General features: G+C 47.8%; 5 protein-coding genes across 5 annotated transcripts; 2 read left to right on the forward strand and 3 right to left on the reverse strand.

Annotated features, from left to right (window-relative positions):
- Positions 1-1862: 1862 nt before the first annotated feature.
- Positions 1863-3413, forward strand: VTN77DRAFT_6596 (uncharacterized protein; the record flags this gene model as incomplete). Its single annotated transcript, XM_069422891.1, has 1 exon — positions 1863-3413. The coding sequence occupies one exon, from the start codon at positions 1863-1865 to the stop codon at positions 3411-3413; it is 1551 nt and encodes a 516-aa protein (XP_069276044.1).
- A 1166-nt stretch (positions 3414-4579) lies between these two features.
- On the reverse strand, positions 4580-5727 carry VTN77DRAFT_6597 (uncharacterized protein; the record flags this gene model as incomplete). The annotated part of the gene is made up of 3 exons (XM_069422892.1): positions 4580-5090; positions 5138-5449; positions 5501-5727. 3 exons carry the CDS (start codon positions 5725-5727, stop codon positions 4580-4582), a joined length of 1050 nt encoding a protein of 349 aa, XP_069276045.1.
- A 1746-nt stretch (positions 5728-7473) lies between these two features.
- On the reverse strand, positions 7474-8521 carry VTN77DRAFT_6598 (uncharacterized protein; the record flags this gene model as incomplete). The annotated part of the gene is made up of 4 exons (XM_069422893.1): positions 7474-7478; positions 7678-7751; positions 7829-8095; positions 8454-8521. The coding sequence occupies 4 exons, from the start codon at positions 8519-8521 to the stop codon at positions 7474-7476; spliced, it is 414 nt and encodes a 137-aa protein (XP_069276046.1).
- A 1344-nt stretch (positions 8522-9865) lies between these two features.
- Positions 9866-10882, reverse strand: VTN77DRAFT_6599 (uncharacterized protein; the record flags this gene model as incomplete). The annotated part of the gene is made up of 3 exons (XM_069422894.1): positions 9866-9954; positions 10011-10767; positions 10829-10882. 3 exons carry the CDS (start codon positions 10880-10882, stop codon positions 9866-9868), a joined length of 900 nt encoding a protein of 299 aa, XP_069276047.1.
- Positions 10883-13152: 2270 nt separating this feature from the next.
- VTN77DRAFT_6600 (uncharacterized protein) lies at positions 13153-15253 on the forward strand (the record flags this gene model as incomplete). The annotated part of the gene is made up of 3 exons (XM_069422897.1): positions 13153-13716; positions 13776-15046; positions 15103-15253. The coding sequence occupies 3 exons, from the start codon at positions 13153-13155 to the stop codon at positions 15251-15253; spliced, it is 1986 nt and encodes a 661-aa protein (XP_069276048.1).
- Between the last annotated feature and the right edge of the window lie 576 nt (positions 15254-15829).

Below are 15829 nucleotides of genomic sequence, written 5' to 3' on the forward strand. Positions count from 1 at the left end.
CTGTTCGGTTCGCTTGATCCTTCCCTGACCACCAATCTGAGTATCTGCGACTACGGTTGGACCCAGCGTGTAACAACTTCTTAGACTTAAAATTATACTCTAAAGGAAGCAAATCTGACTTATTTCACCCTATATTATAGCCCAAACCATAATTTAAGGCTTCTTTCCTTTGTTCATAGGCTAGATATACTTCTTCTTCTATTTCTCCCCTCTCTAGTTGAGTAAAAAGACCCATTTTTGACATTTACCTAATCTGAATTTAATAGAGCATTCATCAGTAAAGATAACTTTGCTCCATTTAGGCTAATCCCAATTTGTATATTTATATATAAAGTTGTACCATTTTTGTGCTGACCAGTATCTATATCCTTTAGATTATAGCATAGTATAGATTATCTTTAGATAGCATAATAATTGCAATTAGATCTCAATTTGCCAGTAAGTAATAAAGGGCTCCTTACAAATAAATTAAAGAATATATTGTATATCTCTCTCTAAAAGTATTTTAGGCCTGCCAGTCTGTGGTTTTGAATTCTCATCTTCTCATTAAGGATCTTTCTTAGTAGTATACAGAATTGTTATTTAGTATATTAAGTTGCTTTGTAATTTAATAGCTAGATAAGCCTGCTGCTAAAAGACCAATAATTTAACCCTTAATATAGGGAGATAGCTCAGTATTTGACCTCCTATTGCCTGAAATAGGCCTTAAAGGGGTTTGTGGCATGGTGAAAAGGTGGCTGGAAGAAGAAGGTAGAAAACGCATGGGAGATGCGGGCACGTTTTAGACGGAAACTTTCGCGCGGGGCTGTATGTGGTCGATTTGGTTTGCTTACGGCTTCCCTAGGCATGTTGTCACCCAGTGGAGAAGTTTTTCTTTATTGCCAATAGGGCTGCGATAGCTTTAAACGTTCCAAGTTTGTTTGGAAAGGGTTTATTTGCCAACTAGCGATGGTTTCACTGCTTGGGAATGATATTGTATACAACCTGTGTAAATTGGCCCTTTGTAACGGAGGGCTTGCTGTTTGGTTAAGGGGATCTCTTGGCTTCGGCCGCACAGGTTTGAGTCCTGTAGGTGTCGGATTTCTTTTTGTTGATTCTTTTGTTTTCCCCCCAAGAACTCGTTTTTATCTCTGCTTATAACGATTATGATACCTTTGTTGTCTTCATGTTGTTTTGCAGAAGTTGAAGTCTGTGACGGTGATTTTCATGGTCCTCTTTCTCTTTTCCATTTACATTTGTGGCTCGGGGTCGGCCTCAATTTCCCCCGAGGTCGGCCATTCGGCAACCCGTTGGTTTACGCAAGTCGGGGGATAGCGACTCTTTACTTTCCTGTTTCTCCCGGGATCTTCAGTGCTCTTCACTCTATAGAACCCTACACATCCCGCATATGTAACTAGCACTGCAGCCATCCGGTACAGAGGTGAGTCAGTCACTTATTTCTTATGTAATTATCCGATTGGTTTTCGTGGCCTGCCAAGCTAATGCTCGCTATTGAATATTGGGTACGTTTCATCCTTCTACAGGCACCCGTGATCTGATCACACGCCATGTGAATCATCCTGTATCATTGTAGTAGTTACTCCGACTTGTCTACGCTGAATGGCGGTGACCTCACTTTCCAATGGATCATTGTCTATTTCCGAACAGATTGTCTGCAGCTACTTACAACAATAATGAAAGTATTGTCCTTAAATACGAGCAGGTAGACGCCGAATTCGTATCCTTGAAGCTTCACAAGAGAACAGGCTTCTTCAAAGACTTATATCGGTATCAATTTCTTCACTCTCTGAATTAGTTTTCTTCAACGTGTTCATCCTTTCAGGAACACCACATTTCATTTACCTTATTTCTCGTCATCAACCATGAGTCGCACCGATGTCCTCATTGTCGGAGCAGGCCCTACAGGTCTCGTTCTGGCTCTGTGGCTGACCCGCCAAGGCGTCAACGTTCGTATTACCGACAAAGCAGAGGCAAAGGCATCAACTTCCCGAGCTCTGGCGGTCCATGCCCGAACTCTGGAATTGTATCGCCAACTAGACCTTGCAGATGACGTTGTCGCAAACGGCCACAAGATTGAGGCGACAAATATCTGGTCTGAAGGAACCCACAAAGGACGTATACCCATCGGAGATATTGGTACAGGGTTGACTCCCTACCCATTCATCCACATCTACCCTCAAGACCGGCACGAGAGGTTGTTAGAGGAACGGCTGAATTCGTTGGGTGTTCATGTTGAGCGCAATCGGGAATTGATCGATTTCACCGAACACGATTCTTACATTACAGCTCGATTCAGGGATGCAAGAAAGCAGAGCGAAACCGACAATGACAGTGATATCGAGACCTGCGAGGCAACGTTCATCGTAGGTTGTGACGGGTCCCATTCTGCTGTCCGTCGGACCTGTGAGATCGGGTTTGAAGGCGCAACGTACACCCAGCTTTTCTTCGTGGCCGATATCGAGGGCAGTGGACCTACAATCAACGGCGAAGCCCATGTCACCTTCAATCAATCTGAATTCCTCTTGATTTTGGCATATGACAAAGGCCATCGAGCGCGTCTCGCTGGTGCAGTGGATGAAAAGACGATAACGAAAGATATCTGCGACGTCACATTTGAGGACGTTGCCCCTCACACCATTGAAACCATGAAGCTGCAAATCGACAAAGTGAACTGGTTCACCACCTACCGGGTCCATCATCGCGTAGCGGAAGCTTTTCGCAAAGGAAGGGCTTTCCTGGTCGGTGATGCCGCACACATCCACAGCCCGGTTGGAGGACAAGGCATGAACACCGGCATCGGAGACGCGATTAACCTAGCCTGGAAGCTTGCGGCGGTACTCCAAGGAAGAGCCGATCTCTCTCTACTGGATAGCTATGAAGTTGAACGTCGCACCTTCGCGAATACCTTAGTTCATACGACGGATCGTGCCTTCAACGCTGTTGTCGCGGAAGGATATATTGCCAATTTTATCCGGACGTGGCTCATCCCTCGCGTTGTACCTTTTATGACCAAGTTTGACTTTTTCAAGCACAGAGCTTTTCGGGGAGTATCTCAGATCATGATCAATTATCGGGATAGTGTCCTGTCGGCTGGTTCTGCGGGTTGCATACAGGGTGGCGATCGTATACCCTGGGCACCCGTGGGAGAGGTTGATAACTTCGATAGTCTAAAGGCTATCACGTGGCAGGTTCATGTATATGGTGTGGCAAAAGAGGAGTTGACGGAATGGTGTCAGTCCAAGAGGATTCCTTTGCACGTTTTCCCTTGGAATGAGAAATATCAGGGAGTTGGGCTGGGGAACGATGCAGCGTATCTGGTGCGGCCTGATAGTTATGTTGCAGTCGCGGAGCCATCGGGTCTCCCTCAACGATTTGATAAGTATCTGGAAGATAACAATCTCCGATTGATTTAAGTATCTGTTTTTTTTTTTCCTTCTTAGGGTTTCGGTTGATCTTATGTGTATAATAGTCACTGGCAAAGCGCTCGGAGTTCGGTGATGGTAAATCTCCATTCTAGCATGGCAAGGATATCTGATGTTAATGAATTTATTTCACGTCACTCATGATGTGTCATGAGTCAAATTTCTGGCATTCCTTGTCATTGTTCTGTGTGGCCTTGTGGACTCTACTTGATCTGTTTCTTTCGGATAATGGCCTATGCTTCTTCGCTGTCTGGCTTTCCGGCTTTGTTGGACTAGGCGATGGGGAAGGTGAATCCGGCTGGGCAGTTGCATTCTCCACTGGCCGATAAGAGCGTACGAACGAGGACTTATAATTTAAGCAGGGAAATTCTAGCCGAGTGGACACGTCACCCTTTCAGGATGGCGTGCAGGAGAATTGGGTGAAATTCAGAGAGGTTCGGGAGCTTCAGGTGAACAGGCTGAAGATACAGCAGCAAAAGTGTCCAAACCCAACAAATAAAAATTCAAAAAAGAGTCAAAAACATACAACAGCTGGGATTCGCTGGTGGTCACCCACCCAACTACTAACCAGCCGGCGTGTGGCTTAAGTACGGCTGAGCGGACGGGAAGCCCTGTTTTCCACACCCTATGGTCGTATGTACTGGAAATTGCTTGTGAATGGTTTATATAGAGTGAGGCAGGTAGAAGCAGTAGAAGTGGTGGATGTATATACACAGAACTTGCTTGACCTGATGAGGCTTCTCTAGAAGAAGTCTAGAAGAAAGATTATTTTAATGGAAGAAATGAAACGAATGCAGGACTACATACAAGACGATTTCTTTTTGCTTGTTAGTATAATCTCTCTTGGGTTTCTATTATAGTAGTTCTTACAGCACTAAGCGCCGTTTAAGAGTAAATGCTGAAGACCCGTATCTAATATTAAGAAGTTCTAACTGTAAATAAATTTGACGATACATTGAACATTCAATCTCTAAGAATTCCAGATATTATCAAGATGCTATATAATTGCAGAAGACTGCCTGAGATCTTATATCTGGCTATGCTAGATATAGATAAGAGATCTTTTGCTTGTTCTAGTAGATACGCCATGATACAGATTGTTAATTCTTGCTAATAGGATTACTAGTAAGTTGCGCAACTTCTTCCTCCTGCGCTGATCAAATGACATCATCCCTTTCCCACCCTGTCTGCTGCAGGTTTTGAATCCCCTGCTTCGGATACGGTCTCTCCGGATCCTTATAGACGCTCGTGTACGGATTGGGATCGTGCTTCCAGTCCAGATTGCCAAAGGTATGATTCACCTCGCGGTGCTTCGCCTCGTCGGCCCGGACATACATCAGTAAATCCCGCATCTTGCGATGCCCTTCCGGCATCTGCCAGTACTTGACCGCGATCTCAGGCGCGTCCAGATTTTCCCATTCCGGCAGTCGGCCCGCGTCAAGGTCGGCGATCTCCCGCGTGTAGGTGATGATGGCTTCTTCTTCCAGATAGCCGACGAAGCGGTGGCAGATGCTCGGTGAGCAGATATAGGCAATGAAGAATGCATTGAAGAAAACCCCCTGCGCGAGGAGGACCATCACGCGCATGAACCAACCGGGTTCGCCCATCTTGAGAAATGTCAGAAGGTGCATGCGTTCGTTGTAGGATTCTTCCAGCAGCGTTTCCATCCTACGATTTGTCATGAGTGAACTTCGCTTGGTAGAAGGACAACGTACCAGCCACCATCTCGCTTCATCCTCCGGAGGCTACGGAGATGCCTCAACATACCACCGACCATCCCGGGCACTCCGGCAATGCTCTCGAGGAAGATATTCCGGGTCAGATATTTCTTCTCGGTCATGGCATACTTCTGCTTGGCCTTCGCGGGGTCCTTCTGATGCAGAGCAACAGCCTTGTCATGCTTGTAGCCCGTCGCCAGATCCAGGCTGAACCGGAGGAAGCGAATCGTCATGAGAGCCACTTTGTCGCCCAGGTTGCGCGTTTCCCGATGGGCGACCCTGACTCTCTTAAGCTCTTCCTCCGTGTATCTGCTCGCGTCTAGTCAGACATGATTTAGAATCCTCGGGAAACTGACATACATCGGATGAGGCCATGCGGGAGGGGTCTCTTTGATCCTCCTCGTCTCAGTCTCGGGGAAGAATTCACGAATCCTTCTGGTGATTGTTGACGAAAAGGGTCGCCTGGATGATTGCTGTATCGCGACTGCATTCCGGTACAGACATGGAGCTGTTGAATTTAGACCCAGTAATGCGGTAGCTGGATTGACCAGCATGCAGGGCAAGTTTGTTGCTCTGCTTGTGATCATTTGGATGGAGTATGTGAGCCCAGTAGTAAGAACAAGGGTATGTTTGCCTCGGGAATAGTTCATTAGGACGGTATTGTCATACGTTATATACGTGTTGAAGTATAAGAATGCGTACGTATATCTGACATAAGAGCATGCAAACCCTAAAAGTCGGATGGGCCGGCTACCCAACCTCCTTCCTTCCATGAGGTTAGTCTCCGAGTGAGGCCAGATATCAGCGAATTCTCAAATGGATGATGATTATGTCTTTGCTGCAAGGCATCTAATATACAGTAATATTGGAATCTAGTGGCATATCAATAGGATGGCTGAGACTTGCATCCTGAACCTGAGTCGGCGGCGCACAGAGAAATAAATCAACCCTCAATCCGCCGACGCTTGATCGCAAGAAAACGTGAAAAAAAAAAGGAGGGGGGGAGAAAGAGAAAGGAAATGGAAATGGAAATGGAAATGGGAAAAGAGACAGAGAGAGAGAGAGAGAGAGAGGCCATTATTAATAGTATTAGATAAACCCATCTGTCCGTTACAGATAAAGAGATACGTTAGGTATATATAAGGCTATTCAACTATATCGCAAGTTTCTGAGACCATGGCTAGAGAAAATCAGAATCATGAGGATCCAGGGTAATTATTATCAACCGGAAACGCCAGCCTTCACTATACTCTTTCCCAATCAGGAAATCAGATGATGATCAGTGGTCAAATTACTCCTTATTCACTAATTGCCAATACACCATTGTTTTACTCGTTTTTTTTTTAAAAAAAAATTCGGATTGTTGTTACTCTGCTTGAATAAGGTTGTTTACTATGCTCCTATCACGCCTATATATCGAGGCTTTCTACCCTTGCTAGATAGATTAGACAGAGAATTTGACACACATCTCTGAGCCCCAATATAGCTTCATAAATATGAGGGGGTCCACAAATCTGACAATTATAAACCCAAATCCTGCCAGGGTCGATATGACTTTATGCCCTTTGTCATCTCAGTTAACCACTAGCTTAATAGTTCAACTACTTTGTACCGCACCTAGACGCTGCCACTCTTGTCGCTGGCAAAGCTGCTATTATTATCTATAAAGTACCCTTCTCTCTCTTTTTATCTAAAATAGATGAAATAAATTCAAGATTACTATGCTATATATACACTGAAAAACTATGGAGATCATTATTTCCATTCCTAGGTACTCTACTAATACTACTAGATACTACTAGATACTATAAACTTGGAGGATTGTTCATAAGAATATCATTACAGTGATTCTACCACGGAAAATAACTTGAATAATAGTAATAATACTAGAATCAATACTTTCGGTAGAGGTAAGGATATTTTATTGCGAATTACACAGAAGTGTCTAGTATCTACAGCTAAGGTGCGGCAGGCACTGGCAGCCAAACCTTTGTGCATTACCATGGGGATGTCATGTCCACCTATGTAATTTTCCGTCTTAGGTAAATACTAAGCAGGATTATACGTACATACATACCTTTTATATACTTACGACATCAATAGCACCTTTTCACCTTTTATAAATCTTTATTTTATAATGTTTATAGTCAAGAGAACTTATATTAAAATTAAATTTCCAGGTCCTTAATGTATATGTTGGAGTTACTATATCCTCTCTGCCTCTCCTTTTTCTTTTTCTTTTCTGGAGTTTCTTTCTTTTTGCAGTATACCTGATTCTTTGTCTATAGTATCCACCTTTGCTGCCATAGCACGGTAGCGCCTGGGGGTTTTATTTAATCTGTTAGGGCAAAGAGGTCAGGATTTAGCAACAATTCTCTTACTTGACGATGGACAAGGGTGAGTAGTCTCTGACGGACTCGATTTCTCTCTACTCGACGAGGAAGTAAAGCTCGTCGTAGTCAAGGCAGGGGAAGAAGAGGATGTAGAAGAGGGAGTAGAGGCAGTAGAGGTAGGAAAGGAAGAGTCTCCTAACGCACCCTTTTGGACGGTAAAGGAGTCCGACTCAGCGAGGGCGCCACTGCGGTCAATGAGTTCGATCTTGTAGCCGTCGCTGTTGTGGTCTATATCAGCGAAACGAACTCTCAAAATCAACCATCTAGGGGACATTGACATTGGCATCAAACTCACCTGTTAGGCACAGACGGGTTGGGCTGCGTCGTGTATTGCTCCTGGGAAACCTGCACGTTATCGGCGATCTTGGTCTGCCAGTTGCTCGACGGCTGGATCAGGATGATGCTGATCGTCTGAGGGTCGCCGGGCTTGCTGTCGAATTTGATGGTCTGCGGCGTGGAGAAGTCCAAGGTGTTGCCGGAGGTGGGCGATGTGATGGTCAGGGCGAGGGCTGAGGAGAAGAAGAAGGACAGGGCGGAGAGAGTAGGAAACGCATCTTTCTGGCTGAATTCTTTTGTAGTAACTTGCTGAATAAATGATAGAAGACTTGCAATACACTGAGGATGTGTACCTGTCTTTGAGCAGACAACTTTGGATTTCAGAAGAGTAGACAGAGGAGGCAAAATGGTCGCTTATGTATCTCCTCCCGGTGAGGTCACAACCCGTCCCAAATTACCAATCTGAAAATCTATATTGCGATCGACAGGAAAGCTCAATAAAAGCATGTTTCATTTGTGATCGATAGATTCGTCTGTCTGTCTCTGCTGCTGCTGCATGAATGACGACGAAGTAGCTGAAATCCGATCTATCTAATTATCAGCTTCAAGGCGTCCAGCACAACAACAAATAAAAACGGATTTACCGTAAACAGATATCCCGTACTCCGTCCACGCAGACTGGTACCAAACTATTAGGAGGAGAGAGCACCATCCCGTGCTCCGTGTATAAGAACTCAACTTAGCCCTCCACCGCCGCTAGAGCTGAATAATCTGAGGTCCATCAGGTAATGCCCATCGAAGGTTGATCACAGCGATAACAGCTGCATGCCAAGCGATGCAAGGCGATAGCCCGCGCAGCCCGCTGCATCTAGTGATGGATCGATCACCCGGCAGGACAGGGCAGGACGAGGCGAGGAGGTGCGGATATGATGAAAAGCAGATTAAAATCATCAAGGAATTAAAAAAAAAAACATAAATCCACCCTACAAAATACCTACCTACTACCTAATCAGGTAATTAGCTACCTACCTACTGCTATGAATTGGCGCGCCCGACTACATCTACCTCAAGCACGCGATTTTTAGCTGCCGAGATCCGCCGTCGATCAATATGATACCTAGATATAAATATATCATGCATAAGGCTACAGTCGACAGATGATGTCGACATAATGGCAGAGTATTACATGTGGACTGATGTAATTAGCACTGGATGGAGCAGCCCTCAATTCAATGGATGATGGGATAGGATAGATGGATAGCCTCTTTGAAGGATATAAAAAGAAAACAGAAATATTCAGAGACAAAAGGGTAGACTAGCATTCATATGGAGTTCATTACTATTATTGATGATTGGGTGTCTGCAATCTACCAACTGGTCTGTCGATCTTCAACCTATCCGATCTACTCAGTATCTCTTGATCGACCCGGTTGTACAGAACAAGTGGGGTAATCATTCTGAAGCTTTGGTTTTCTTTTCTTTTCTTTGATCATCGGTTGAGATATACTCCGTAGTGTAATATTGTTCCCAAGAGATGCGTCATAGATGGACAATCTCTGATTATCAGTGATCTATTATTATATCAAATCCGGTGGCAGGCCTTGCCAGCCATGAAAGTCAATTAAATTGCATCTCGACCGCCACACACGTCACCTTCATTAACGACACTGGACGGTCACAGGCCACTTAATTGCATACTGTACAAACCTACCTCTTGTCGAGTTTCGTTATCTACTAGATGTGTAGAATCTAAGAAATTACCATGTCATCAGAAAAGACGCTCAGTAAGGCTTGGTCAGGAGATTACCGATTTCACACGCAATGCTTTGATATGCACTGTACAGTAAATTAAACTCTTTCCATCACTAAAACCTGACTAAAGAAGAATATCTGCGCCTGCGCCACCGAGATCCGAGTTAGCCATGAGATCAGACCAGACCAGAGACAAGCGAAAAAGAAAGATGGGTCAAATATGCAGGCCAAATCAAATCCAGAACAGAACGACGCTCATGACCAAAACTCCCGTGAACGACTCCGAATGAATGCCATCATAGTATCAGTAGTTATCATCCTCAACCTGCTGATAAATATGTCGGCTGCGCGCTGGATCTTTCCGCATCGCCTGGCCGGAACCGGTGAAGCCCACTGTAGAACCAAGTCAGTACAATTGCGGTGAAAGTTCAGCTGGGAAAAAAACTAACCTCTCGCATTGATGCCTTCTGGCGTTCGGAACATGCTTTCCTTCTTGGTCGCTCGGGCAAACTTGGACTTGCTCGTAAAGTCCTGCCACTTGGACTTGCCTTCCTCGAGTTCGCGGTTGGCCTTGACTTTTCGAGGCACCTTCGCAGGTCGAATCGGCCCATCGCTCACTTTGCTGGGCTCCCTGCGAGCCTGGTTGGCCAGGGCCGGGTTGATATCTGCAGCTGCGGAGATCACGCTGGAGTGGGCCGGATTAGAGGCCGCGGCCTGGGAGGAGGTTGTTCCTGGGGTTCCATCAGCCTTGCGTTTGCGCGAGTCACCATTGCTGGAGATGGGCTTGATGTCCTTCGCCGTCAGGGTCTCTGTTGTCCCATACGACTTGAAGGACACAATGTAGACCGGGTTACTCGAGGAACCAGTAATGGACGTGATCCGAGCCGGGTAAAAGGCATTATCCCCGGACACCCATCTAGCCAGCACATTGTCATTGACCGAGAACGAAACCGGTGCAGAGGGTTCTTCTGCCGGAGCGGCCTCCGGCTTGCGATATCCGGCCTGGTAGGCGGGATGTTTTTCCTTTGACCATTTCTCCGGAGGCGGGGAGGGTTTGGATGCAGCCGGGGGCGGCGCAGGTGCCGGCGGCTTCAACTCAGCGATGGAGGCCTCAGTGAGGCTGATGAATTCCTCTAGTTCAGTCTTGAGGCTTTGAAGCTCTGCGTTGTCGGGATCTACCTGCAAGCTCGATTGTACAGTTTCGAGCTGGACGCATCAGTCAGTATCATTCAGCCAGAAATCTTCCTTTTTTCCAGGAACTACACACCTGTAACTTGTATTCCTTGACCTCGGCCTCGAGGGCGGCCACGTCTGACGCCATGGTGGGGTGGTGACAGGAGGTCCTATGCACAATTGGAATCGAAACGGAAGAAAAAGAACTAAGCCTTGTAGCCAACCAGAGAAGTGGAGACCCTGGTTTTAGGGCTTTGGATGACAGGGACCGAGAGATGTCGGGCGGTGCGCGGATACAGTGTCAGTGCTGGCGATGGCGACGATAGAGACTGCGAGATGACAGATCTGTATGTCACGTGACTTGGTACTCACGGAGACAAACAATGCAAATGGTGCAAACAAAGGAGTTCAGGTGTCAACGCTTGTGAGTCACGCCAAGCTAGTTTCAGCTGCTAGTGCAGCAGTTTGACAAGTGACAACGGCGTCTGATGTGAGGACAACATCATGCATTGCATTTGATACCCTCTAGCCAGTAATTGTTTACAATCCTAGCGCCCTCTGGTCTCACATCATCGAGGAGCAATTCTCGTTACATTTACGGATATAGTTCGCTTATCAAGCAACCTTCAGACCGGGACCGTACCGTATTCCATGCAGTCGCCACCAGTATGGAGTACTCCGTACCAGCAGTTCGACGTCTATCCAGTCAATGGATCACGTTGGGTCCTTGGAGCCCGCTCCACTGCGCCGCCCGAAATAACCTCTACGAACCTCAAGCCTACGATTCCCGATAGGACAAAGGCAGTCACTCCTGGATAAGGCGCTGTCCGGCGGCAGTGCCCTGTAAACGCTGGGATTTAGTTTCAAGAGCGCTTGCTCAGTACTCCGTACACCGTACAGAGTAACTCTCCTATACAAGACTAATAATGCCGGCAGAGCCCTACTCTTTATAATGAGATTTTCGCCGAGCAACGGGGTCTGACAGACGAGGTACAGCCTTACTAACGATTACGAGCTTGACTGGCGGGGCTGTGATCGGCTGCTAAGCCTGCCATTTGCCCCAGATATCTAGGCTCACCGAGTAGACGTCAGCGGCCGAGAGGTCGGAGTTTAGAGGCATGCTCCCGCTTATTGCCGCTGCCGAAGACTTAGAGCCAGGTCAACGTTCCCCGCGGCCTCTGATGCAACTATCAACGTTCCAAGGTTCTCGACTGCGTGAAAAGTCGTCCAATAATCGAGTAGTGCTTCACGGAGTACCGAGAACCGAGTCCCGAGTACAGAGTGCCGTCCTTTGCGACAGGGGTGCTGCAGACAGACGCTGAAGGTTGAACCAGGGCCGCCAGCAATGCGAGCCAAGGGTCGGTAGAAGGCTATCGGCGCAGAAAGAAAGAGCCTGCCGGAGGATTTGTAAGCAGCCTGCCAGCACGCGTAAAGGCGGCAGCTGCTCATGGGCATCGCGTCTGCACGCTGATTGGTCTCTGCTCGGCCAGACCCCCCTACCGCCTCACCAATTTCCCCTTTCGTCGTCCTGCCGCTTTTACTGCTCGGGCGCCTGCCCCAAAGTCTGCTTCTACTCCGCCCGCTCTCTCTATCGCCCTCCAACACTTGCCTCGCCCATCCTGCTCGACTCCTCTCTGTCGTCGTCCTGTGTCGATAGGTGCATGACGAGCTGGCTTTCGTCTGGTACGTCGAGCTATCGCTGTCCTGGGGCGTCCTGGCTCCAATTGTGCCTTGCTCCTCCCCCGTCCCTGCTTAGTCATCATCCTGCGCAGCCCCTCGTCGAGTGACATCTTCCACCTTGCCCATTTCTCTTCCCTTCCATCTATCTTGGACACGGCCAAAGACGTCATTGTCTCCAGCTTGGTCCTCGACGTGCTGTGGGACCTGACTGCTTGCCTGCTATCTCAGGCCTGACATTCTTTGTAAGTAGTCTTCGTCTTTATCAATCTTGATTATTGTCAATTCTTGTCGCATCTCTCTTGATCTATCTTTCACCTCCGATCTTGGAATTTTTATCTATTATGCGGATGGTTGCGCAGTCTCCGGTGGATCCTTTTGCCCCATGTCGGATACACTGTCAATGCAGAGCAGAATTGACCAGTTAAGTTGATACTTTCGCAGTCTATCACAGGTCTGGTGACATCCGTCATCATCGGAGACGTCCCCTTCCCGGGTTTGCGACTCTACGTCGACCTTTCGATCGTGTTCTTTGCAGCGTTTGATTATCGCCGCAACAAGCGGGCGGGAAGCCCGGCCTTCGACCAAGACAGTCAAGGTGTCAATCGTACCAGCAGACTCGGGTCATCTCAGCTGTCCAATCAATTGTTTCGGAGTCTGCAGTTGACACCAGTCTCTCCTGGTTTGCGCTGTTGTTCCTTGGCATTTCGTTATCGCATTCTGTAATCTTCGCCGCCAGCCATGGCGGATTACAATTCCCTTTACCACCAGCCTCTCTACCTCTCTCCGGAGCAGCAGGACCTCTTGCTGGCTGCTTTATCTTCCAACAACCCCCCTCAGAAGCAGGGCACCAACAACCCTTCCATTGGCAGTCACCTCAACACGGAGTCTAGCCACAGCACCACCAATAACAACAGCCCTTCTCAGCCTCAGTCCAACAGTTTTGACCCTTCGTCGTCGACCTACTTCGAATCCCCCATCCAGGATGCTCCGGGCTCGGGCCATCTGACATTTGGTTCCGATGAGAGCCCCTTTCTAGATTTTGACCCTGAAGTCGATTTCGACTTCCAGGCGGATCAATTGATCGGCGACATACCGGAATTTTCTGTTCCGACTGAGGAGCACGAGTCGGGAGAGAAGCGAAAGAACGTGGAGGGAAAAGACGAGGAGACGGAAACGGGCAAAAAGCGACGGGAGAGCGAGGAGAAAGACAAGGAAGGGGACAAAGACAAGGACAAGGACAAGGGCGAGGGCAAGACTGCCAAGAAGCCTGGCAGGAAGCCCTTAACCTCCGAACCCACATCTGTACGCTTCGTCCGTCGTCTGTCGAGCCTTGTTCTTTCCGGCTAACATTTTTTTTGTAGAAACGAAAGGCTCAAAACCGTGCTGCACAGCGGGCGTTCCGTGAACGCAAGGAGAAGCACCTCAGGGACTTGGAGAACAAGGTTCAGGAGCTCCAGAAGGCGTCTGAAGCTGCCAACCAGGAAAACAGTCAGCTGCGACTGCAGGTGGAGAGGCTGCAAGTTGAATTGAGAGAGTATCGTAAGCGCCTCTCCTGGCTCAGCAGTGGGAACGGGTTCTCGACGATGAGTGCCTTGCACAATGTCAACTCGCGAAATCTGTCGGGTCTGAGCAATAATGATTTCTTCTTTGACTTTCCGAAATTCGGCGATTTGCCCGGTAACCACATCTTTAGTAATGGCTCCTTAGCGAAATCCATGCAGAACAAGCCAAATGGGACTTCGCCGACTGCGGGATCAGCGCCGTCGTCCAGCATACCGGGAGTTTTGAGCAGAGGGTCGCTCAGCAGCGTCGGGGGCTCTAGCCAGCAAACTTCTACCGACAGGACCGCCTCCAACGGTCTCCCCAACGGTCTGCCCAACGTCTCCCAGGGCAGCAAAGATGCTGCTGCTAGCAACGGATCTTCTCAGGCCGGCTCAGGCAGCAATGCATCATCTAATTACACGTCCACCACATCCACTGGAAACGGGGTTAACGGCACGTCGAATTACCGGAGTCAGGTGCCCGGCAGTTCGGCAGCGTCCAACTCAGATTCGCCCAGTGCCTCCTCGGAATCACAGCATGGTCAGGCTTCGTCGATGGGCACGTCACCGGAGCCAAGCCTGAACTCGCCATCTGTTAGCAAGCCGAACGATAGTGGAGCTGAGAACAGCAGCAGCGGGGATCAGGGCAAAAGCAAAAAGTGCACCATTGATGGTGAGAAATCCTTCTGCGAACAGCTGAGCCTGGCGTGCGGCAACATCAATGACCCCGTGCCGGCGGTGTTGAAACAATCTAATAATAATAACTCGCGGATGCCAGGCCAATACCAAAATAATGCTCCCGACCAGTCGCTGTCGTTCGACTGGCTGGCTCAGCAGAATGGCGGGAATTTTGACCCCGTGCTGTTCAACGATTACCGGGAGCCTCAGGAGGCGGTTCTGTCGCAAGACTTTGGAACCTTTTTCAATGACGCCTTCCCGTTGCCCGATCTCGGCAGTCCATTCCACAACTTCAATGACGTGGCCAGTCCGAAAAAGGACCTGGTTGCGGAGATTGATAACAAACTGGATGATGATGAGGAGGTCGTACCAGGGGAGGACAAGTCACAGATGATGGATTGCACGAAGATATGGTGCGTTCAGCTTTTTACCCCTCTCTACTGAACTCTACTGACAGTTTACCCTCTAGGGACCGTCTACAATCAATGGAGAAGTTCCGCAACGGCGAAATCGACGTAGACTCGCTCTGCACCGAGCTCCGGACCAAAGCACGCTGCTCGGAAGGCGGCGTGGTCGTGAACAAGAAGGATGTAGACGACATTATGGGACGAGTTCAGTAATGAAGAAAACAGAAAAAAAAATAAAGAAGGAAAACAAAGAAAAAGAAAGGCAAGGCAAAGGCGCTAACTTGATTTTACTGGACTGTACTGGACGGATTGTCGGGTTAATACGTATTTAAATAATGTATGTATGTCATGGATGGGATGGATGTTTTTGTTTTTTTCGATTCCATTCAACTCAAATGGGTCATTGATTGATTATGATTAGGTCGTTCGTCAGTGTCGTTGTGGTTGTCATTGTTATTACTGGATATGTAATGTTCGTTTTCCCCCTTCTTCTTGTTCGCCTATCTGTCTTTACCTATCTGATTGATCTTCCTGTACATCCATCAATGGCTTTGCGTTGACTTGCTTGATTGATTGATTTAGTGGACATGGACGGCGAAATCGGTTGAAATTTCGGTGTCGCGAGCAAGGACGGTCGGACCTGTCTGTGTGTTGTTTGTTGTATGTGCCCGCCCAATTTACTTTGTTTATTAGTAGGTAAGAAGGGGCGCAGGTGCCAGCAACAACAACAACCAAAAGAAAAGAAATAAATGTATGTATGTACATTACACCATGGTACTGTTTACTCTG

Source organism: Rasamsonia byssochlamydoides (assembly GCF_041956645.1).
Source record: "Rasamsonia byssochlamydoides strain NRRL 3658 unplaced genomic scaffold VTN77scaffold_50, whole genome shotgun sequence".
NCBI classification, from domain to species: Eukaryota; Fungi; Ascomycota; class Eurotiomycetes; order Eurotiales; family Trichocomaceae; genus Rasamsonia; species Rasamsonia byssochlamydoides.